Source organism: Vigna umbellata, chromosome 1 (genome assembly GCF_029865625.1).
Source record: "Vigna umbellata cultivar VRB3 chromosome 1, Vumbellata_1.0, whole genome shotgun sequence".
In the NCBI taxonomy this organism is placed as follows: Eukaryota; Viridiplantae; Streptophyta; class Magnoliopsida; order Fabales; family Fabaceae; genus Vigna; species Vigna umbellata.
The window spans coordinates 68,490,834-68,516,122 of NC_142165.1; the positions used below are offsets into that span (position 1 = coordinate 68,490,834).

A 25,289-nucleotide genomic window follows, 5' to 3' on the forward strand; every position below is an offset into this window, starting at 1 on the left:
TCAACCTATGTCTATATTCAAATCATGAATCACTAAACATACACAGTTAATTATACACTTGTAAATTTCTTGGGAAACAATACTTAAACTTTTCAAAATACTACTTGAATGATTTAGTACATTTGTCAAAGAATTAACAAGTATGAGACAAGACATATTAATTGTCCATGTAAGAATTATTTGATTAATTACCTATTTCAACTATAATTGGTCCAACGTCTGCCTTATTAGAATGATTGTACTAGTAACGGGTATTGCCTTTGTGTTGGTGTACAACACCACCTTTCCTTTCATAAATAATATGTGTTTCATTCCACAACTTAAATATAAAATAGTTTGTAATTTTGTTCATAAAGGTATACCTCTTTGCAAGAGGGAAGCCAACTCTTGTCTTCAATAGTTAATGGGTCATTTTATGGAGAAAGGCATTTAATGCTTTCCCAACACCAACATGGAATAGTACCATGCAACCTCCAATGTTGTGTTCCTTAAAATCAATGTTGTTATATATAATCCCAACTAAATTTGATATGGTATTCAGTCCAGTCAATGACAAAAGATAATCAAATGAACTCGCTAATGTATTAGGCATGAGTAAACTTTGAATGAGTGAAAAACTATATGCGTGTGCATGTTGAGCAACAACTCTAATTACATAATCAACACCTTTTGCACTAATGTAAAAAAAAAGTGTAATGTGAAAGAAGAAACACTTTCTATATTAATTACATTAGAATTAATATAAAAATGATCATTTTTTACATGAAGTATCATTTGAATTAATATAAAACTTAAAATGATATCAATCAACATACATTATGTATGCAATGTACATCCCAGAATAGTACATGGGGTGCATCGTTCAGCTTCTACTATTCTTGGGTCGCTAATTTTTTTTTCTTTCTGCTATGCAAATATGGTTGCTATTCCTTTTTTCTACAATGCAAATAAGAAAATGAGACAATAAAAATTTGTATATACATATTTGTATAATTATAAGAATGGTTAAAAACTAACATGCAAAGAGGAGTCCAATCGATTGACATAAAACAAAGACTAATACTTCAAAGAGGACTCTAATCTTTAAACTTTTCGAACACAAACTCCAGCAATATTTTACATTGGTATCTAAAAAACATGAAATAAAAACAACAAAATATTGCGATCAAATATACATCTAAAAAAGTAACACAATTTTATAACTTTATTGTTTCTGATTTATAAATTACAATTTTACACACCTTATAATATTCATCGCATTTTTGTCCGATAACATAATTGCAACTTTTGCACTAATGTAAAATAAAGGACAATGTTTAAGAAAAAATATTTTTTTGCATTGAATATATAATAATGAATATAAAAATTATCATGTTACACTGAGTATAAACTAATATAAAACCTAAAATAATATCAATTAGCATAAATAGCACCGGGTCGTGTTAATAAGAATTAGAAACATACAGATATTAATTAACAAAATATAATTTGTAACAGTGAAAGAGGAAAGTTGAAAAAAAAAATCTGAGGACAAAAACACCCACATAAGATTTTGTTTATGCACGAGGTACGTGGAGAAACATCAAAGCTACATGCACTGCTGAGAGGGTGGCCCTTTATCAAAATTTCAGCTTTGTATTTTAGTTTTATTATTATGAATCTTACTTTTATAAGCAGTTCTTCTTATTTGTCCAAATTCATGCGTGAACCCAAAAGGTGTCAATTTTCCATCATAAAAGCTTGCTTAGTGATCTTAAAAGTTAATCATAATAATTGGTTCCACTCAAAACAAATATATCTTTCATTTTTAATTCATAAGAGATTTTCCAATTGAAAAAGCATAATATTCTTCACTAATTTGCAAGTCTATAAAGAGTCAATTTTAATATTCAAATTAAAAATTTATTAAATAATATTGTAATACCCAATAAATTTTTATACTCATACTATTTTACCTTGTTTTTTTATAAATTCAAATATTCATTCTTTTAATGACTATATTATCCTTAAAAATTAGCTGTAATGAGATATCAAAAGATAATTTCTAAAATGATAAAACAAAAGAACATTTGTTTCATGCTCTGCCGAAAACAACTTTAGGTAAAAATGTTCTTTCTAAGTATATGTTAGTTACTTATCTTAAGGAAATCTATTTAAATTTTAAAATAATAAAATACAATTAAAAAATGAAGTAGAATAAATTTTAAAAATAACATCATATTCTTGTAGTAACATCTAAAAAAATATAAAATATTCAAAAATGATTTTCCAAAACTCGTAGTAATAAGAAAATATATCATATATCCTTTTCCATATTTTCATAAAAAAAAAATCGTTAACAAACACACTTGAAATGAGTTTGATGATGACGTGATGTTGGTGTCAAAAAAATTACTTTGCTTTAAATTATACACAACTATTGTAGAATTTTTAATATAATTATTTTAAAATGTGATTGATAGCTAATTGTCTCATGTTGAATTTATAGAAACACTAGTAAAATAAAATTAGAAAGCGTAATATACGCTTCGGTTTAAGCGAAACCGAAGCGTATAAAAGTACGGTGGCATATTCGTAATAATAGTTTAAGTATATGCTTCGGTTGTCCCATGACCGGTGTCTAAAACGTGCTACTAACTCGGTTCTACGTAAAACCGAGGCATAAACCGGTGTCCGAATCTACTCCACTTTACAGCTGATGGACTGATAAGAGCTACTAACTCGGTTGCCCAGCAACCAATGCCTAAAGGGCACTACTAACTCGGTTTTGATGAAAATCGAGGCATGTGCTCCTACTAACTCTCCATTTCTCTGATATTTTTCACTTCCACCGCCCAACATCTTCTTCTTCCCTCCCTCGTGCTCTCACTTCTCCCAACATCTTTCGTGCTTTCTCTGCCGTGCTCTCCCACTCTTCCTTTCGTTCTCTCCCATTCTACTGTAGCCTCCGCCACTGCTGCCTCCGCCGCTCCAGATTGCCATCGCCAAGCCGCTCTAGATCGCCAAGCTGCTCCAGATCGGCGAGCCCTCTGCCATTGCTGCCTCCGAAAACGAGATCCCTTCGGCTGTTCGCGAAAACCCTACCGTTGGGAGCCACCACCTCGTCGTGCGACGGCTGCGCAGCTTCCACCTCGTCTGAGTGCGTCGCCTCTGGAAGAGCAAGCGGTGGCCGTTAGGGTTTGATGTTGATGGTTGTGGATTCACGGCGTCGTCTGAGGTTGCTGATTCGCGGCGGCCATGAAGGTTGAACAAGTTGCGATTGGGGTTTTTCTGATGTTGATGGTGGTGGTGCGAGTTAGGGTTTGATGACGGCGGAGGAGGAGGAGAAGCGGCAGAGGCAAATGCGGAGGGCGCGGCGGCTCTGCGGCGGAGAATGTCTCAGTCTGAGAAGGTGAGATTTGGGTCTGGGATTTTTGTTTGATCTGTGTTTGGATTTCTTTGGGATTTTTGCTTGATCTGTGTTTTGGGCGCGGCGGCTTTGCGGCGGGGAAGTATGGAAAACTGGACGAACAGCAGGGCATAGGGCAGTACGTGGACAAAGCTGCCGATTATCTGCACCAGTATGAGGACAAGGCTGCTGCACCTTCTCAACCTGCAGATTCCAAACCTGAAGAGGGTGGTGGTTTTGGTGGTCTTGCAAAACTTTAGTGTTGTTGTTCTTCTTCTATGTAATATTGAATAAATATGATATGATCTCGTGTTTGTAGAAGAAAGATCTTTTCTTAGTTCCACAAACATTAAACATTGAATGGATTTGTCTGCAAGGTGCACTATCAGATTTTGTTTTTGTTTGTGTTCAATGCTTTTTGCTTTCAACATTGCATTATCAGATTTTGTTTGTGTTTAATGCTTTCTGCTTTCTGCTTTCAACACAATGCTTGCTGCTTTCACTGTACTGCCTCGGTTCAGGTCCCAATCGAGGCAGGAGAATATGAGATATTAACTCGGCTGACAACCAAGGCAAAAAGAGATAAAATTTTTACCTCGTGTGGATATGCACCGGTAACAGAACCGGTGTTTATAAACGTAAGTAACCGAGGCCATATCCCTCAAATGTACTAGTGAAAGAAGGATAAAGAAGAATAAAACCCTTTTGCAATATGTTTTTACACCTAATAACGAAAAGACTAAAGTGATGTAATAATGAGCCATAAAAAACATTAAAGAATATCTATAAGAATAATAAAAATCTAAATTTTAGTGTTTAAAATTTACAAGAAATTAATTTGTAAATCCATGAAACACAATGAGAAATTTATATTGCATTTTCCCTTACATTATTTTTGCAACTATATTTTTAAAAAACTAAAATCTTCCCTAGCAGTAGGAAATTATTCATCTAATTCAGTTTACATTATATTATAAGAAAGTGTGTTTGCCACAGAGTGCAGTTTATGTAAGACAAAGTATAATTTGGTGTTTCCTGTCCCATGCTTTAATTTTTCTAATTTTTATTTTATTTCATCATTTATTTATCAAATATAATTAAATGTTTTTATTCAATATTCTATTAATATTGTACATTTATAAGTTTGAATGTCAATTTTATTGTATATATACTACTTAAATATATTTGTTATAAAATGTTTCCTATAATAAATTTTAATTTAATAATTTTTATAAAATCAGGACACTATAGAGTAAACATTTATTTTATAAATATTTAAATTTAGAAAAAAAAATTTTAATTTTATTTCTAATTTGAAAAAGTATACAAGTTAATTCACATATGTTAATAAATTATACACAATAGCCATAATATTTATGTGGATCATCTGCACTCAACTTGTCTTTTTATTAGCCAGATAGGAGTCTCGTCAGGATAAGATAGGTGAGCTACATTGTAACCCTAATTCATAATTTGTCAACAAAAGAAAAAATCAAAAACCTATTGTTGATAACATTAATTGTATATTTGTTTAAATTATCATGAAAAGGTTTATTACATCACGATCTTCTCTCCCGTGTTCTTTTTTCACTAACATATTCTATTACTGTTTTTCAAAACGAAGGACCAACAATTAAACTCGTATAATTGTTATAATATATTATTATTATATTGCAAAATATGAAAACGTTGGCAACGTTAACATTCTTTCATAATTGCCAACGGAAATTTTTTTTAATAGCAACGTTCAAAAACTTAATTGGTGCAACGTTAACATTTAAATGTTTTAATTTCATTTTAATTTCTTTTAATTAATTGATTCTCTCCAGCTCTATAAATAGGGAGTTCCTCCTCCATTCCAAGACACACCAAATTCAATCTTCTCATTCTTCTCTTTTCTGAATTTCATTCTTTAGCTTTTTCTCTCTTCTAAAAATATTCTGGGTTATCCTTATACTCTCTTTAGAGTTCCTTGCTAGTTCTGAGATCCTCAGACATTCTGAGAAGTTCCTGTTGTATCCTGGGGGACTTGCGCAACACACCGCGGATAAGTCCTTAAGGACAGTGACTCTACACGCCTCAGGAAATACTTTTTGTGTCAGCTTTTCCAACAATCTTAAGGACTTATGGCTGACATCAACAACATGCCTTCAGAGAGCCAAACCATTGCTTCCGGAACCCAGACGGTCTTCGCAAAATCACTTCCGGACGTGTCAAAAATCGAGATTTTTTCTGGACAGAACTTTCGACGCTGGCAAGAACGCGTTTCCACCCTTTTAGACATGTATGGAGTTGTTGCTGCTCTTTCATCTCCAAAGCCCGACTCCACTATTCCTTCAAACTCAAAACTAGTTGAAGAGTGGACTTACGCGAACAAGGTATGCCGACACACTTTGCTTAGTGCACTTTCTAATGATTTGTTCGATGTGTACTGTTCCTACAAAGAAGCAAAGGACATTTGGGACTCGTTGATTCTCAAATACACTGCCGAAGATGTCGTCAGACAAAGATTCGTCATAGGAAATTACTACCGTTGGGAAATGATTGAAGACAAGGACATAAAAACTCAAATCAATGAATACCACAAGTTGCTCGAAGACATCAAAGCTGAAAACATTCTACTACCGGATGAATTTGTTTCAGAACTTCTGATCGAGAAATTGCCGCCATCCTGGACAGATTACAAACAACAGTTGAAACACAGGCACAAGCAAATGTCTCTACCAGAACTCATTACACACATAATAATTGAAGATACCAACAGGAAGGAGTCTGCTACTACAAGGGCTAAAGCTTTATCTGCGAAAGCAAATATGGTAGAAGTAAAACCTGCTCCAAAAAGGTACGAATACAAACCTGATCACAAAAAGAAAAATAATTTTCTTAAATCTCGTCCCCATGAATCTAAACCCACCTTTAAAAAGAAAGGAAATTGCTTCGTATGTGGGAAGCCAGGCCATCATGCACCACAGTGCAGGCGTAGAGCGAGAAACGACAATCCTCCTAGGGCCAATATAGCCGAAGGAGATGACATTATAGCTGCGGTCGTTTCTCAAGTAAATCTGATGACCAATGTGAGCAAGTGGGTGGTAGACTCTGGTGCTACCAGGCATATCTGTGCAAACAGAAGTGCTTTTACCTCTTACACTAGTGTAGGGGATGGAGAAGAACACGTCTACCTCGGTGATTCCAGGACCACTCCTGTTCTGGGAAAAGGAAAAGTTCTTCTCAAACTCACATCTGGAAAGACTCTGGCCTTGAGTGATGTGCTACATGTGCCATCAATTAGAGTTAATTTAATCTCTGTATCACTATTGGGAAAGGTGGGGGTTAAAGTGTCATTTGAGTCTGACAAGATCATCATGACAAAAAATAATGTGTTCGTGGGGAAGGGATATTGTGATCAAGGACTCTTCATTCTAAATGTTTCTGAAAATATTAATGAATCAAGTTCTTCTGCTTATATTGTTGACTCGTATGATATATGGCATGCTAGATTAGGACATGTGAATTCCTCGTATGTTTTGAAATTACAACTACTAGGATTGATTAATATGCATGATAAACAGAGTAGAAAATGTGATATATGTGTAGAATCTAAATTAACAAAGAAAACCTGTTTTTCTGTAGAACGCCAAACTGAGCTATTAGGGTTAATTCATACTGATCTAGCTGATATGAAACAAACCATGTCTAGAGGAGGTAAAAATTATTTTGTGACCTTTATAGATGATTATTCTAGATATACCAAAGTTTACTTAATCAAACATAAAGATGAAGCCTTTGATGTATTTTTAACCTATAAGGCAGAAGTAGAAAATCAGTTGAATAAGAAAATTAAAAGGATTAGATCAGATAGAGGTGGTGAGTATGTGCTTTTTAATGACTATTGTGTTAAAGAAGGAATTATCCATGAAGTGACCCCACCATATTCACCTGAGTCTAATGGAGTAGCTGAGAGGAAAAATAGAACCCTTAAGGAAATGATGAATGCTATGCTTATTAGTTCTGGTGCACCTGATAACCTTTGGGGAGAAGCCTTGCTTACTGCATGTTTTTACAAAATAGAATACCCCATAAGAAAACTGGTAAAACTCCTTATGAGTTGTGGAAAGGTTACCAGCCTAACCTTAAATATTTAAGGGTGTGGGGGTGCTTAGCTAAGGTGATGTTACCTGATCCTAAGAAAAGGAAAATAGGATCTAAAACCTCTGATTGTATGTTCTTAGGTTATGCTGAACATAGTGCTGCCTATAGGTTTCTAGTTGTTAAAAGTAACATACTTGAGAGAAATTCTATAATGGAGACGAAAAATGCTGAATTTTTTGAACACGTGTTTCCCTTAAAGGTTAGTGAGATGTCTCAATCTGTTGATGATAATGATAATAGTAATACTATAAATGAGGATTTGAGGAGAAGCAAAAGGCAGAGAAAGGAAACTTCCTTTGGAGATGACTTTTATACTTATCTTGTTGATAATGATCCAATAAGCTTTATAGAAGCTACTAGTGCTCCTGATGCAAAACAGTGGGATAAGGCCATTAGGACTGAAATTGAATCAATTCAGAAAAACAATACTTGGACTTTAGTAGATTTGCCTAAAGGAGCAAAACCCATTGGTTGTAAGTGGATCTTTAAGAAAAAGTATCACCCTGATGGATCCATAGAAAAATATAAGGCAAGATTAGTAGCAAAAGGTTTTACTCAAAAACCCAACATAGATTACTTTGATACTTTTGCTCCAGTGACTAGGATTTCCTCTATTAGAGTGTTGTTAGCCTTAGCTGCTATCCATAAACTAGTGATACATCAGATGGATGTTAAAACAGCATTTTTGAATGGTGATTTAGAGGAGGAAATTTATATGACTCAACCTGAAGGGTGTGTTGTACCTGGTCAAGAAGATAAAGTATGCAAACTCTTAAAATCCTTATATGGGTTGAAACAAGCACCAAAACAATGGCATGAAAAACTTGATAATGTGTTGCTTTGTGAGGGGTTTTCACCTAATGATGCTGATAAATGTGTGTACTCTAAGTTTGAAAATGGTGATTGTGTCATTATATGCTTGTATGTGGATGACATGTTAATCTTTGGTACATGCGATGAGATTGTCACTAGAACTAAATTGTTTCTAGGATCAAAATTTGAAATGAAAGACATGGGTGAAGCCAATGTGATTTTAGGTATTAGAATCATAAGGAAGGGAGATAGTATATTACTATCTCAAGAACAATACATTGAGAAACTTCTTAAGAAGTTTGGATTTTATGACTTAAAACCAGTGAGTACCCCTTATGATGCTAACTCTAAATTAATGAAAAATAGAGGAGAATCAGTATCTCAGCCTCAGTATGCCTAGATAATTGGGAGCTTACTGCACTTGATGAGCTTTTCTAGACCTGACATTGCTTATGCAGTAGGTAGACTAAGTAGGTACACTCAATGTCCAAATCAGGAACATTGGGATGCACTTGCTAGGCTTATGAGATACTTAAGAGGTTCAATGGATTATGCCATTGAATATAGTGGATTTCCCGCTGTACTAGAAGGGTACAGTGATGCTAACTGGATCTCTGATTCAGATGAGACAAAATCCACTAGTGGTTATGTATTCACTCTTGGGGGTGGTACGATTACATGGAGATCAGCCAGACAAACAATTATTGCAAGATCAACAATGGAATCTGAGTTTGTCGCTCTTGAGATGGCTGGTAGTGAGGCTGAGTGGTTGAAAAACTTCTTAGCAAACATTCCACTAGGAATGAAACCAACCCCATCTGTGTCAATACACTGTGATTGCCAATCGGCAATAGCTATAGCTAAAAACAAAAATTACAATGGAAAGAATAGACATATTCAATTGAGACACAATTTGGTGAAGCAGCTGCTAAAGAGTGGAACTATTTCCATTGACTATGTGAAGTCAGAACGGAATCTAGCAGATCCTCTGACAAAACCCTTGGGAAGAAATATGATTTTAGAAATATCGAGGGGAATGGGACTTAAGCCACTAGCAAACAAACAAGTGATGGTAACCCAACCTTTGTGATTGGAGATCCCATGAATAAGGTTCATATGGGTAAAAACAAGTCATTTGTTAGTTCTGATAGCACTAAATTGATTTTAATCAATTATGTCCCTTCCTATGGTGTGTGTGAAAGTGCTAGAGACTGCAATATTGAGAGGCTAAACTTTGTCATTAAAATTCTATACGGTGATAGAATTTTGTCTGAAACAAAGTTTTAATGATTTTCATATCCCTTATGGGTGGTGTATGATTTGCAGCATACACTTGATGAAATCACCTATATGAGTGTCAAGTGGGGCCGCTTGCATGAGATCTTGGCATGATCTCTAGAGCACTCATGAATACCGGGCAAGCGCATGGCCTAGTAAGCGCAACACAGCGATAACAGCAAGGATTGTGGGGGTGTATTGTGATTGATAAACCTCTAACACACGTCAAATGTCTATGGTTCATATAGCTTGCTATACCAACTACATTGTGTGTTAAGTTTATAAATCTAAGACTGGTTCATATAGCTTGCTATACCAGCTCTGATGCATTACATCCTATGAGACCCAGAATAAAAGTTTCTTGTTTTCTGTTAGTGTTTGAACTATTTGAGTCAAAGACTATTTCTTTCAACTCTATTTTGCAATATGTGGGGGATTGTTATAATATATTATTATTATATTGCAAAATATGAAAACGTTGGCAACGTTAAGATTCTTTCATAATTGCCAACGGAAATTTTTTTTTAATAGCAACGTTCAAAAACTTAATTGGTGCAACGTTAACATTTAAATGTTTTAATTTCATTTTAATTTCTTTTAATTAATTGATTCTCTCCAGCTCTATAAATAGGGAGTTCCTCCTCCATTCCAAGACACACCAAATTCAATCTTCTCATTCTTCTCTTTTCTGAATTTCATTCTTTAGCTTTTTCTCTCTTCTAAAAATATTCTGGGTTATCCTTATACTCTCTTTAGAGTTCCTTGCTAGTTCTGAGATCCTCAGACATTCTGAGAAGTTCCTGTTGTATCCTGGGGGACTTGCGCAACACACCGCGGATAAGTCCTTAAGGACAGTGACTCTACACGCCTCAGGAAATACTTTTTGTGTCAGCTTTTCCAACAATAATATCACAATAATTCAATCTTATATTCAACACACAAATTCATTAGTTTTTCTTCTATGTTTAGATGTTGCATTTAACATTTGTCATATACTTGTTTGTTTAACTGAAAGCAAATAAGAGATAATAAAATATAATGTTAAAGTTACGGGGGTTGATGTTATAAGTTATTTAAGTTTAATATCTTTAAGTGTTTAACTTTATCATTATTCGTGTGTCATTTTGTTGGTAGAGTTGAGAGGTTATATGTAAGTAGAAGGTTGTTTTTTGGAACTTAAAAAACTTATATTCCAAAACTTAAATTAAAATGGAGGAAAAAAAGATCAATTTTTTTCAAACTTCTTCTATGATTAAAAAAATGTAGCATAAAAAAACTGAATGTCTTAACTTACAAAGTCTTCAAATTTAGTTAATATTATTAAAATAATGGTGTAAAAAAAATAAATTTGTTTGAAATTTATTTCTTAATTAATATGCAAATATTTTGTATATATATAACTTGTTTATTTACTTGTGCAATGTAATTAAGAGAGTTTTTTATCATCTTTTTCTATTTTTATCCATCTTGATAATATATTTTTATATTATTTTTGTTCTATATTTCTTTATCTAATTTCATCATTGTCCACCTTTGGTCAAGTTTAGAAGTTGCGTGTGTGTTAATCCAGAAAACTTGATAATATCTTATGAGTTAAAGTTAAAAAAATTAACATGGTCAAAAAGTTTCACAAGAAAAAACTTGTAAGATCAAAATGGTCCTAAAAATTTTATGGACCAAGGCCAATTCATAAGCTATTGTGTGAGTTGGTCTAAATTGGTAGTGTTGGATAGACTTGATTTGATTTAGTTAAATTCTCAATTCAAGCTGACTCGGTTGAACACTTTAGGTTAGACCAACTTGGATTGACTCTCGACCTGAGCTAACTCAGATCAACTTTCATTATGGGCGACTCAACTCGATCTTTAATATGTGTTGACTTAATTATAACTTCAACTTAGCATTACTTGTCTCCACGTATAACCTTTACCAACTTGTCTCAATTTTCAATCAAAACTATCTCATGTTAACCATCAGACTAGACCGACTCAACTCGATTGTGGACCTAAACTCACTCAGCTCAAAAATGGACATAGAATGACTCAATTCAATCTTCAATCCTGGACTCACTTGATTTGACCTTCAATTCCAACTAACTTAATTCGACTTTCGAAAAAGGTCAAATCATTCCATTTTTTCTTACAAGCCCGTTGTCATAATAAATTTCTAATCACTCACCTACAATAAAAAAAATATATCATCATCCACCTAAAACTTTTCTCCTCATTCTAATTGTCTTATTTATCTACAAATATCTTGATTTAATGACATAATTTAACATTTAACTACTCTTGTTTCATAAATTTGTCTTTGTATTATTTTCATATATTAATATTTTGTATTTTTGTTTCTCATTAATTTTATAATGATTTCTTTCCGTGCTATAAAATTGTTACAAAACTAGATGACTGTTTTAAAATACAATCTCAAGATACACATAATGAGTTATTATCACCTAATAAAAAACTAATGGAAAGATTATACTTATAGGCGTAAAATACCGTTTAAAGAATACAACATTTATGTTATATGTTACAAATATTTGTTTTGAAATAAAAGTAACTTTCTTTTTTAAAAAATATAATTATACGTAGAGTATATATACATATATTTTCAAAAGACACATATATTTGATCTTTTTAATATTTATATTGCACAAATTAAATTTGGGGGAGGGGTTAACAAATTGAAAACGCGGAGATTAAAACAGAAAAGAAAAAGCATAAAAAAAAGCCAATTCATATATTCAATATTCATACAATTATTCTTATCACAGTTGTCTGAATATTTATATAATAAAAATTATAATTATAAAATGAAAATTCAAAGTTAGAGAGAAAAACAATAAATTCGAAATAATAAATGAGATGTAAATCTCAATTTTCCTTGTATGATTTTAATTCGAGGAGAGAAATATACATTTTGAAAATGAGAAAAAAAAACAATTTTCACAATTGAAAAAGTTTTTATTTTCTCTAGAATTTGCATTGTGGAGGAAGTCACATATAAATACCATTTGCAAGAGGTTACAACATCCATTAAATGTAATTTTAGACTATTCTCCAATCATATCTAATCTTAAAACAAATATATGTAGGTTTCCTATTCTCCCACAGCCTCTTTCCTTCTCCCTCGAGAGATGCTCGCGTACACGTTAGGTTTAGGGTTTCCGAAAACTCTCTTTCTCTCTCTTCCCCTACCTTTATAAGTTTGTTTCTAATCTTGAAAGCTACTCAATCATATATCCTATTAGAATATTCCAATATCATCTAATATTCACATTAATCTCTTAATTTTATTTTAGTTTCTATTATTTAATTTGCATGTTTTTTTCTTTCTGTACCTCTCTTTAATATTTAAACCAATTAATAAAAAGAAGAAAAAGATCCGTTTGTCCTTGAGTAAAAATATAAATAAAACACTAAGATTTTCCTCAAATTTTTTCTTTGGAAATAATTTAACCATAACTATTCAATATTAGACAACATATCTACTAATAAGTCAACACATCACATTAGTAATAATACATATCATAAATTAGCAACCTACCAAACATATCTGTTGCACTTTATTAAAATAAAATCAAATAAATAACATAGCATTTATATTATACCAAAGATGTAAACACATGACCACTTACAAATAACTCTCACCAAGTGAATTACATAACACCTTGTTAAACATATTAACCCTTAAAAGAAATGTACTCGAGTCTTAATACTACTTTATTCTAAAATCCTATATTTTTCTCAGGTCTTACAGGGAACAAATGTCATGGGAGAAGGAGAAATCAAAGAAAGAAAAAACTATCAATGTATAGATATGTAAATTAATATATAGTTGAATTAGAGTTTTAAATATCTTTTTGTATCAAGTATGTGATTATCAATATAGATGTTATCATTCTACATTGAACATGTGAAATGGTGATTTCTATTGGTCACTCACTATATTGATATGAAAAACTTTTTAAAGATTATAAGTTTGTCACTGTGTTTTATATTATATCGGTTACATGATGACTAATGTAAAAGTTTTTTCGTTAAGAGCTTTTGGTAGTAATATTTTCTCTTTCTAACTTAAAAAATTTCACTTTTTCCTAACAAAAAAAATTAATCAAGCAAGTGACAACTTTTATTTAGTCTACCAATTTATTAAATTGGAAAAGCTTACTAGTTCAACTATACTTAAAAATTCAATTTGTTTATCAATGTTGAGTAATTAAGTGTTTGACTTTCAAACTTGAGTCAATAAGTATTTCTAGAATCATCATATAATTTTTTTAAGTATATTGATAAGAAACTTTTTAACTTTTTATCATATATGTAGTACAATTTGACTTATCACTTTTAGTAGAGTCACATAATCTAAAATTATTCTCCAATAGTAAATATTTATACTTTTAGAATAAAATTTAAAATAAAAGAACATTTTACTTTTTAAAAGATTTATTTTATTCATGCTTTTCAAACTTTTTAGTTGATCATATTTAAGGATTATTGTTTCAGTTTATGGGATCGTGGTTAACTATTTTTCAATTTTTATTCTCCCAACTTTTTGTGTCAGTCACAGTCAACCTTCGATCATATTAGAAGGTTACCTGCAAAAGATATTCTAATATCAAAGTCAACAAAGATTTGACAGCCTAGCAATAAATGCATATTAAAATGCAACCAACCTCCAATACCATTTATAGATTTCATAATGGACTTTGGATCAGTGTTTACCTAATTATAACCTACCTAATAATAATCGTGCTTTGACTTAAGATAATCATCATGATTCCTAATTTTTATTTAAGATCGAACAGTCATTGTCAGACCATTCAATTCATTGAATGTTCCTAATGATTGAGTCCATCTGATCTCTTATTGATCGGATGGTCATACAATATAATTATATTTTACAGATACAATATATTTTGCCTTTTAAAAGGAAAAAAACTGATATCTCTTTCTTAAAAGGTCAATACTTTAATAAAACTATTTCAAAACTTGGTGTTGATTAGGTAGTTTTAACATCACTCGAGTTTATATATTTATGTTTTTGTACACTTCGTCTAGATTTCTCTAACTTTCTTATGTGAAGTTTTATGGTCATTGGTTATAAGTTTTTTCCCTTTAGATTGGTGTTGTTTTATCCGTACTATTATCCGAAACAATTGTTCTTTTTATTTATATTTTTCTAGTTTGTTTGAATGTTTTCTGAGACAATCTTCACCATGTCATTCACGTGTAGATGAAACAATGGTTTAATACAAAAATTGTTGGGGAGTTTTTATTGAAGCTTAAGTTAGCCAAAGAAAGTGAAACATATTTGAGGGAGAACTAGACAATTAGAAATCAATTATTGTTATAGTGGAACATGTATAAAGTGTCGAGTAATAGAACATGGGAATCAACGTCAAGCTGTTGAGGAACAACGTTCTTTGTTTGTTTGAAATAGAAATGGAAAAGGAAAAATGTGCTCCCAATGCATACATCATAAGGAAAAAGTGTTCATTATTCAGAGTCAGAAACACACAGGTCAAATTTTGTCTTTAAACTAATAAACAAATGGATAAATATTGGTCCAATTTAAGTGATTGTCCGCACACACTATTAACATTACCCTTATCAATGTCTAACGTTTATTCAAATTTCCTTTTCTGACTTTTTTATTCTAGCCAAAATTAGTTAAAAATATTTATGAAGAAATATATAAAATCTTTCATATATATATATATATATATATATATATATATACATATATTTTTTTTTCTTTTCAGAGATCAAACTTTTGTATAAAACAATCACAATATTATAAATAAAATAGTATCTATTACAATAAGTAGTAAGATAAAAAAAACTTGAATAAAATAACAGTATTTAATTTTATTCATAGTTAAATCATGTTATTTGTCTTTTGTAGAAAAAAATTAAATCGATTTAATTTTTTTATACGTATCAATTTGATTTTTATTTTAAAAAATTTTATGCATCCGTATAATAATAATATTAAAAAAGGTATGTGTTACTTTGTGATTTAAAAAAATTACAAATTGATATGTAATACTTTATTCAAATTATTAAAATAGTATTGATGAAAATGATTTGATTGTATAAAATTTTTTAAAATAAAAACTAAATTTAGACGTATAAAAAAAATTACTGATTTAATATTTTCTTATAAAAATAGAAAGAAATTATATGATTTTACTTTATTTTATCAAGAGACTGTTGGCTTTTTAAAATTAATGTACATAAAATAAAATTTATTAATTAACACAAACTTTCGTTATATCTTAACTAAAGAAACATTTATTTGATCAGATTTTATTCCATTTAGACAATTGAAATAGTTTTTTGTTATTATTTACAAAATTATTAAATTTACATGACTACTGTTACAAGACATGATGAAGACATAAATTTGTGAGAAAACAATAGTTTTTTTTTTTTTTGGAATCTTAAATCAAAGACTTTTAGGAAAGAAATCATTGATGTTAAGAAAACATTTATATTTAAGAGTAATACAAAAGTTGAGTTTATTTGAGTGAGAAAGTAAAATACCTTTTTTAAAAACATTATTATGTTTTACAAGTCTTACATTAAAGTAAAGATTACTGTCAGTAAATAACTTGGTCAATAAAATTCTGAATAAGACTTTCTGTAAGATAGTATCTGTGATGTTTTCCGTTCTGCCACCTTTGCACATTCAAAACACATTTAACTCTGTCAAACTCGCTGCCTTTAATTGACTTTTTCACCACACCAACGTGCTTTTGGATGATAGCCAAACAGACCATAATCTATTAAGGGCTTAAAGGGTTTGTTAGAAAAAGAAACAAAATGGAAGAGCTGGTATTAGTTTTGTTAAGGTTTCGATCGTAACCCAGAGACAAAAGCTGAGCATTGTAAGATAGTGTGCTCTTCTTATGAACTGAAAGTTGGTACATTTCCAAACAAGTCCTTTTCACCTCTACATATTGTCGGCCAAAAGAACGGGAAAATGTTCAACTCATGAAATGAGGTTCTAATGTCAAATATCACATTACCTTCTTTCGCATAGTGCAAATATTTATGCCCGATTTTCTTTCCTGCAATCACTTTGTAAGTCACATTTTTAGATTAACTTCAATTGTTTAAGGATGTAAACAAATTTGAGAAAATAATTTAAAATAAACTACTTTTTTTTTTCTTTTTTTTCTCATTTTGTCAAACTTTATACATTTTTTATTTATTCTTTATAATATAGATGACTACCAATTCTATAAATTGCTTTTTCTTCACAAATTACATGTATTTTCCTTTTCTAAGAAAACGATCATTCTTAAGTTAACATTATTATTGTTCGACATCAAATTAGTGCACATATGGTGATGGGAATATTATTTATTTTTTTGGAATCTCAAACTCTTTTATGAAAAAAGTATATTTAAATTGTCATTTTATTTATGGATTGAGATTAAGGATAATTTAAATTTATATATATTTTCAATTTTTATGAAAAATTTTAAAGATAAAATTGTGAAGAGAATTCAGACTTAAAAAAATTAATATCTTAAAAGTATTAATCTTAATGATTTAATCATAATATACTTTAGATCAAAACAATTATGCATGATAAAATAATTTCTAAACAAATTGATACAGTATATATATCTAAAAATCGAAATAACCAGGTAAACTTAAATTAATTCACTTATAATGTATGAACCGATCTAAAAAATAATTTTAATGATATTTTAAAAGAAATTATTAATTTTAATGATTCAATCATAGTATACTTTAGATCAAGACAATTTTGCATGATAAAATAATTTATAAACAAATTGATATATATCTAGAAATCGAAATAACTAGTTAAACTTAACTTAATTCACTTATAATGTATAAACCGATTTAAAAGATAATTTTAGATAAGGTATTTTTTGTTAATTTTTAAAATATGATATACATATTTTAAAATAATAAAAAGAATGATACACACGAGCATCTACAACTTTTCGTAAAATTTATAATTTGGTCATTTATTTAAAGTTACAATTTTATGTTTGGCATGCATATAACTTTATGTTATATCGATTCTTCATTTCATTTAATTTGTTTTAATAGACATTACTGTAGGTTATTTATTAAGATATAATTAGTATGATATAGTTGACTAAAATGATGATATTTAAATTATAGTAGGAGAGCGAAAGAATGGTATGTTTTATTATTGAATTATGAATGGTGAAATTGAGGGAGGTGGGAAGATTAAAATAAAAAAAGGGATGAGTGTGTGGATAGAAAGTTGGAAAATGTGTGTGAAAGTGGTTTTTGCGTGAGCATGTGAAAAGATGAGGTAAGGTTTTGTTGGGAAGGAGCAGGAAAGTGGTGAGTTTATGAAAGGAAAACCAGAATTGATGTGTTTTGTATTTGCAGAGAGCAGGGGAGTGAGTTGGCCCAGCTGTGCCTCAAATCTCCTTCAATTCTCATATCCGTACCACACCATCTTTCAATTCTCATCTCTCAATCACCAACCTCAACCAATATATTCTTGCCTAATATTTTCAGACAAATTTATTGCCCCCAACTAACACATCTCATTCATGTGCTAACCATTATACACACTTCATTGCCACTTACTTCAAAATATAACACTTTTTATTCACTTTCATTTTTCTATTAACAATTATCTAATTAAAACTCATTATTAATATAACTTTTAAATTACTTATTTCATATCTTATATAATCCGTTTTAATTACATCATAATCAAAAACACTTTACACACTTAATGCCTTCTACATTATTTACTGCTTTAAAACATATATAAAGTTATCAACGTTCATAAACTCCTTTGTTTATATCTAATTTTTATCTTTTTCTATTGTTTTTGTTTGTATTCTCTTCTCAAATCATTAGTGGTTGAGATTTTGGACCCTATTGTGTTGTGTATCCCTCTTTCTGCTGGCAACCCCATTTAAACCTCAGATTTTGTCATCACTTCTCATTATAACCATCATCATCGCCATTTCTACCTGCATCATCATCACTCTATTTCCTCCACACACACACCATTAATCCCTTCACTTGGTTTTTTTGTTTTTTTTCCTCTTTCCCCTTCTAACACAACAATTCATCCTTTGACAACCAGTGCTTAAAGCTTGTCAAAAACCCTAATCTCTCCCTCTCCCTCCTCCTGTTATATCACTCTTGAAGAGACAACAGACATGGACCTGACCTCCAGCTGTACCCACACAATACAAACCTTCGATGCTGATACTAAGACCACACCACCCGTCAACCCCACCAATAATACCACCCCAAAGTCTCTATCTTTCACCAACGGCACCCCAAAGCGCCACCCCTCCACCACCGCCGCTCCACCGCCTCAACCACCCTCCATGGTCGTTACCTACAAAGAATGCCTCAAAAACCACGCCGCCAGCCTAGGTGGCCATGCACTTGATGGCTGTGGCGAGTTCATGCCTTCCTCCTCCACCAACCCCACCGATCCTCGCTCCCTCAAGTGCGCCGCCTGTGGCTGCCATCGCAACTTCCACCGCCGTGATCCTCAGGAACACAGTAACCTCAACAACAACAACAACATTCACGGCGCCAACCCCAACACCGCCGCCACCACGAACAATAACCCGACTTTCCTAAGCTGCATCTACACCCCTTCGGCACCGGCACCAATCTCTCAGCGAGCCATGAGCCAAAGCACGAGTCCCAGCCTGAGTTCGAGCCCGAGCCACAGTCCGAGCCCAATGTCAAGCCCCTCACCTCCTCCACTCTCCCACGTGCCACCGTACCACGCTTCGGCACCCCACATGCTTTTAGCCCTCGGCACTGGCTACTCTACTCCCTCCGATGAACGCCCCCACCACCGAGGCCTAACCTTTTCGAGCGTGATGTTGAAGAGCGAGAACCCGAAGAAGAGGTACAGGACCAAGTTCAGCAAGGAGCAGAAGGAGAAGATGCAAAACTTCTCTGAGAAACTGGGGTGGAGAATGCAGAAAGGGGATGATGGATTGGTCCAGCAATTCTGCAATGACATTGGGGTCTCTAGAGGGGTCTTCAAGGTGTGGATGCACAACAACAAGAACACCTTTAGGAGAAGATTGGATCAAGGGGAAAATGCAAATCCAAACGCAAATGCAAATTCTCCTCAAAGTATCGGAGATCATGATGACGGCAATAACACCAGTGGTGGAGGTGGATTTGATAGTGATATCAACAACCCCTACAACCCAAGTAGCAACAACAATGACATTCACATGAATGAAGGAGATGGATGTGGCAATGTTCATGTCTCTCTTAATGGACTGTCATCTTAGCTACCTTTATTTCCTCAAGAAACTTAGACGGTAATGGAGCTGGAAGCAAAGCAATTTCTCACCATGATCATTATTGTTTATTGCCATCTTTTTGGGTTTTATTTTTCTTTTTGAAATCAACTAAGACTATAGGAAGATTCTAAGGGTTTCTGGGTTTCTATTAAAATATCGTATTACTGTGTTTATGTTCATAGACTATGAAATTAGTGTCACCAGGACATGTCTCACCTTCTTCTGCAGATAGCTCTTATTGCTGTCACGTTTTCTCTTTGATAAAGTGCAGGTATATATTTGAAGTGATTTAATTATGAAACGTAAATATTATTTATTGTGCATTTACTACAACTTTCTTTGAAATTTCCATCTCCCAATATGCCCATACCTGTTTGTCCAATTCACGGCCTTTATCAATTCTGGGGTGGAAATGGAACCTATCTGCTATTTTGTCCTTATTCATTTATGGAGATCTCCTACCATTACAAGATTTTGTCTTGGAGATAACGCTGTTGATGCGTGTGGTGAAACATTGCACGAGCAAAGTTCAAAAATCTAATCTTTCCATTAATTTCTTTTTTATGATCTATCGCATTTGGGTGTGCAAGTGGTCCTAGGTAAGTTATCTCTTAAGAAAGAAAGAAAGGGATTAGACCCATTAATCTCATTGACAACGACATTAATCTATTCCATTTGCTTTGTTTGTTCTCATCTTCCCATTGGACTTTTATTTCTTGAAACCCTTGTTACAATCAATTATCATGGTGTACAAAAAGGAACTAGAAGGATAGCTGATTAGAAGCATACAATACCCCTTTGGAATATTACAAGATGGCGTTGAAAATGCATATTGTCTGTTCTGGTGTTTATCTATTATTATTAAACATCATTTAATTACCGTAATCTTTTGTTTGTTTATGCTTAGAAGGCAAGCAGCATGATTTGGTTAATCGATAATTAAGGAAAGTAATGCGGCAGTGCTGTCTTATTCTGCCAACATTCCATATTTAGTTAGTCCAATGAGAGACGGCAAATTTGTTGTTTTGCTGTTTCATTGTATATTTAACTAGTTTAAGGTGGGAGGAAGTTTTTATTTCAAGATTAGTCTATATCGTTTATAGCTTTTGTGAGACCTCACTCACTTTTAAACGAGGATTCTTTATTTTACTTAAAGTCTTGCCTAAAGAAGCTAAACATGTACTTTCCTGTGCTGTTAACATGCAATGATAACCCATGAAAGATAATCAGAAGAGTCACTTGCTTAATTATAATTGATGAATTCAGATGTAAGTTTCATGAGAGGATTAAAATATATTTCATTGGCCTTTTAAGCTGCCACGTAGTTTTCTTTCCTTTCAAGTTTAGATTATAATTGTTGGGAAGAAATTGTAATGAGTTTTTCATGGAATAGGTATATATAAGATCTCAGCTTTTACAGAGAATGGACCACTGAGGAATTAATGCCATTTTGGAAGCTTTGTTGCTGCTGCATCAGTGGACCTCTATTCTTTGCTTCTTCTGTGTTTTGTTTTCCTTTGCTTTTTTATATGGGACCAAATCTTTGATCTTGTTCTCTTCCTCTGGTTCATGAATCAGGCCCACTGGAAAAAGGAACACCACTATACAGCCCAAATAAAATGCTAGTATCAGGAGTGGGTCACAATTTTTCATATCATAAACATTTTTAAATTATTATCTAATTAACTTTTTTTAGATTTATGCAAAGTAATATATTAATTTATAATTAAATGATTCTGTAAAATATATTTATAATTAAACGATTAAAGCATTTTAGTTCAGTTGAGCAAAAAATGGTCATTTTCACCCATCAACTTAGGAATACTTCAAAGTCACACCTCCACTTGCATATACACACGCACACAGATTTTAGGATGCATAATTGCATATTTTTAGAGAGAAGAAACGAAACCTTTTGTTTATTAATAGTATAAAAGAGTATACTAAAGGAAACAAGGAATATAAACAAAATAATATCTACTTTTTTAATAAGTATGATGTGGTATAATAAATGGAGGAAATATCTTGCTACTCTAGATTTAATCATTTGAACAACCCAGTTTTATATATATATATATATATATATATATATATATATATATATATATATATATATATATATATATATATATATATATATATATATATTAAAGGGCAGGTCTATAAAGGAGGAAATAGATAATTTCGAGTTGATGATTAATTATTGTAAAACAAAGCAAGATATTTTCATTATAATTATAAAATAAATGTGTATAGTTCAAGAACAAGAGAGATCGTATATTTGTATCGTGCTAATAATATGCTATATTAATATCTCGAAATCTATTGTGATTGTATTTTGTTTTGATAAATATTTTTCGATTTCTTTGATGTTTAATTGTAATTTTGCAAGTTTAAAAGAATATTAATTAACCTTTTGTTAACTATATTATCATTTCATTTTATCTTTTCACTAATTCACATTCATGCACTTATGAGGTAAAAAGAATAGAAAACCTCGACTATTTTTTAAGATTTATGAATATTTTTTTATGTTTTTTTTTTAATTTCTGAACAAATTAAAAAGATAAATATAGAAGTGTATTTATTAATGCATTTAGTAACCCAAAGATTAATCGACCAAATAAATAATATTAATTAAAGAAAAAAATCAAACATCTCACTGACTCAAGTATTAATATATATATATATATATATATATATATATATATATATATATATATATATATATATATATATATATATTATCTCAATAAATAACTCAAAATCATCTTAACGCATGTGATATCAAACTCAAATGAGGAAAATAATAATAATAATAATAACCATAATTATAAAAGTTTCAACAATTAAGAATTAAATAAATAATATGAATGCAGTTTGTATAACATCCAAAAATATAGCATAGGAGTTAAAAACTATTATATAAAGTTTAACTTACAGTCATCCAAAAATAATCATAAAATTTTAACTTTATAAACAACTAGTCTATTACAAAACATTTCATAATATTACTACTAAGGCTACTAAACAGCTGGATCTTCTCCATCAAGTTCCTGCTCCACGAAGATCTCATCTCCCTCTACTCACACCCACAAAATGATCATTGCAAAGGAAATCACATATACAAAATACGCAGAAGGGTAAGTTAGTTTAAATAAAAGAGTAATCATATATTCATAATCTATACTTCATACAATCATACACATCCTTTCACATCACAACACCATTATGCATGACACTACACCGACCTTCCGGACCTAGAATAAATACCGAGCTTTGACGGGTTGTGTACTTGTGGTGGCCTTTACTGCTTTGCAAAGCCATTGCCATGAGCTTCACCCTACCACACACACAAGGTTAGTCCGTTATCGCGTAATAGGCCTCCAGGTAGCGCCTACACTAGGACCTCCTACTACTCTCACCACATAAATCAATCCTCTCTATGTGACAATGAAAGATCATTAGAGTTTTAGGATAACCCCCAATACTGAGCTCCCTGTATTTATTCTACACATACAAATATCTCACTGAGAGATTTCACTTTGATACTCACTTATCCCGCATTGAAACCATATTATCCTTAACTTTGAATCAACCTTCATACCCTTTGTATACTCATATTCTGCCATACACATTCATGCCTAACATTCAATGAATTATATCATCATTCAAACCACTTAAAAACAAAGAAGAAAAGAACAAACTAAACCTGGACCAGTCGCTCGGCGCACACATTCGTAGAGTGAATCCAGAGGTTTCTCGCACAACGACCCAACTCTCTATGCGAATCCTCAAACAGAGACCCACCACTCATAACCATTCGCACGGCGGTTAAAATCGCTATGCGAATAAACTCCTAATTGTATCAGACCCTTAATCCCTCGCATAGCGCCCCAAATCGCTATGCGAGAGCCTCAGGCAGTGGCTCAGACTCCCAAAACACTCGCAAAGCGCACCTATTCGCTATTCGAATAAAAATGGCAATAGTCTTAAACCCCAACCAGGCGCATAGCGCCCCGATTCGCCATGCAGATCATCAAAAAGATAGCAACCCTCTCAAACCATTCGCACAGCGCATTTATTCGTTGTGCGAATGCCCTGGCAGAGAGCATCTCGCGAGTGTGACTCGCTATGCGAATCCATTCGCTCAACGAGTCTACATAATTTGCAAAACAAAATCTGCAGAATTATGCAACTCAAACTCAAACTACCAATTCTATCTATTTTTCCCAACTTCTAACACTCCTAGATTGTGTTATATACCTAATTAGACTTGACTAAATGATTCTAAACCTTCCTAACCTCAATCTAAAGTGTTTATGGATTAATTCCTACTCTAGAACATCAAAATTTTCAACTTAGAGACCAAAATCACAATCTACCACTTTGAACATGTTTTTGACCATTTTGGTGACTCAAACAAGTCACATTTGACCTACCCAAACTATCCCAACAGACCAATTGAGTCTTTAACTCCTAGTTCTCACTTTCACTACCTCACTTCCTCCAAGTTGACTCAAAACAAGCATAAACTACTCTAAACTACAACAAGATGACTCAATTCACAACCAATGCATATTATCACAGATTTCTAACTTATAACACAACCAATCACACATTAAACTTCATTTAATCAGGTTAAATTTCATAGTTCAACTATTTGCACACCATAACATTCAAAATACATCTCAATAATACCTTAAAACAAAAATTTAGTTTAACAGTTCATCATTCACATGCTTATTATATATATATATATATATATATATATATATATATATATATATATACAAAAAATTAAAAATCAAAGTACTCTAGCTTTCGTTACCTTAAATATATACTGCCTAGCTCACAAGATTACTCCGACTGTGCCTTGCACCGCAAGGAAACTCTAGAAAAACCACCAATTGGTGATAGAAACAACTCTTAGAGCTTAGATGGAACTACAAATTAGAAGAAGAAAACTCCAAACACATGTAGGAGCAGAAATTATGTGAAACCACAAAATTATAGAAAACCTAGAAAAGGGGAACTAATCTTATCGATTCAAAACGAGAAATTGATCGGTCTAGATTGTTGCCCTTGACACCAGGATTGTCTAGGCACTCCCTGGTTGTTGAACAGATAACTTTATAGTGAGAAAGAGTAGAGAGAAGTCAGAGAACTCAAGGAGAATAGAGTTCTAAAATGTAGATTAGAATTAAATTGGAAGCGTTTGGTATTCTTAGAGATTATGATCATGAAATTAACACTTTGTTATGTTAAAAGTATATACTAGATAAATACATGTTAAAAATGTATATTCTAAATAATAATAATAATAATAATAATAATATT

The 25,289-nt window shown here is 32.0% G+C and overlaps 2 protein-coding genes across 2 annotated transcripts; both read left to right on the plus strand.

Moving 5' to 3' along the window:
- The first annotated feature begins 5,334 nt into the window (after nt 1–5,334).
- LOC148206151 (uncharacterized) lies at nt 5,335–13,448 on the plus strand. The gene is made up of 3 exons (XM_088106852.1): nt 5,335–6,444; nt 7,737–7,915; nt 13,382–13,448. The coding sequence occupies exons 1-3, from the start codon at nt 5,515–5,517 to the stop codon at nt 13,446–13,448; spliced, it is 1,176 nt and encodes a 391-aa protein (XP_087962978.1). The 5' UTR covers nt 5,335–5,514.
- Nucleotides 13,449–18,371: 4,923 nt separating this feature from the next.
- On the plus strand, nt 18,372–20,282 carry LOC124843063 (zinc-finger homeodomain protein 9-like). The gene has a single exon (XM_047319692.2). It carries the CDS (start codon nt 18,828–18,830, stop codon nt 19,935–19,937), a length of 1,110 nt encoding a protein of 369 aa, XP_047175648.1. The 5' UTR covers nt 18,372–18,827; the 3' UTR covers nt 19,938–20,282.
- The last annotated feature ends 5,007 nt before the right edge of the window (nt 20,283–25,289 follow it).

Coding starts and splice junctions, on each gene's coding strand:
- LOC124843063 (XM_047319692.2), top strand. CDS start 18,828: ATGGACCTGACCTCCAGCTGTACCCACACAATACAAACCTTCGATGCT.
- LOC148206151 (XM_088106852.1), top strand. CDS start 5,515: ATGGCTGACATCAACAACATGCCTTCAGAGAGCCAAACCATTGCTTCC. Junction 6,445..7,736: donor TAGCTGCGGTCGTTTCTCAA/GTAAATCTGATG, acceptor TTTCCCTTAAAG/GTTAGTGAGATGTCTCAATC. Junction 7,916..13,381: donor AGTGCTCCTGATGCAAAACA/GTGGGATAAGGC, acceptor TATTTTTCTCAG/GTCTTACAGGGAACAAATGT.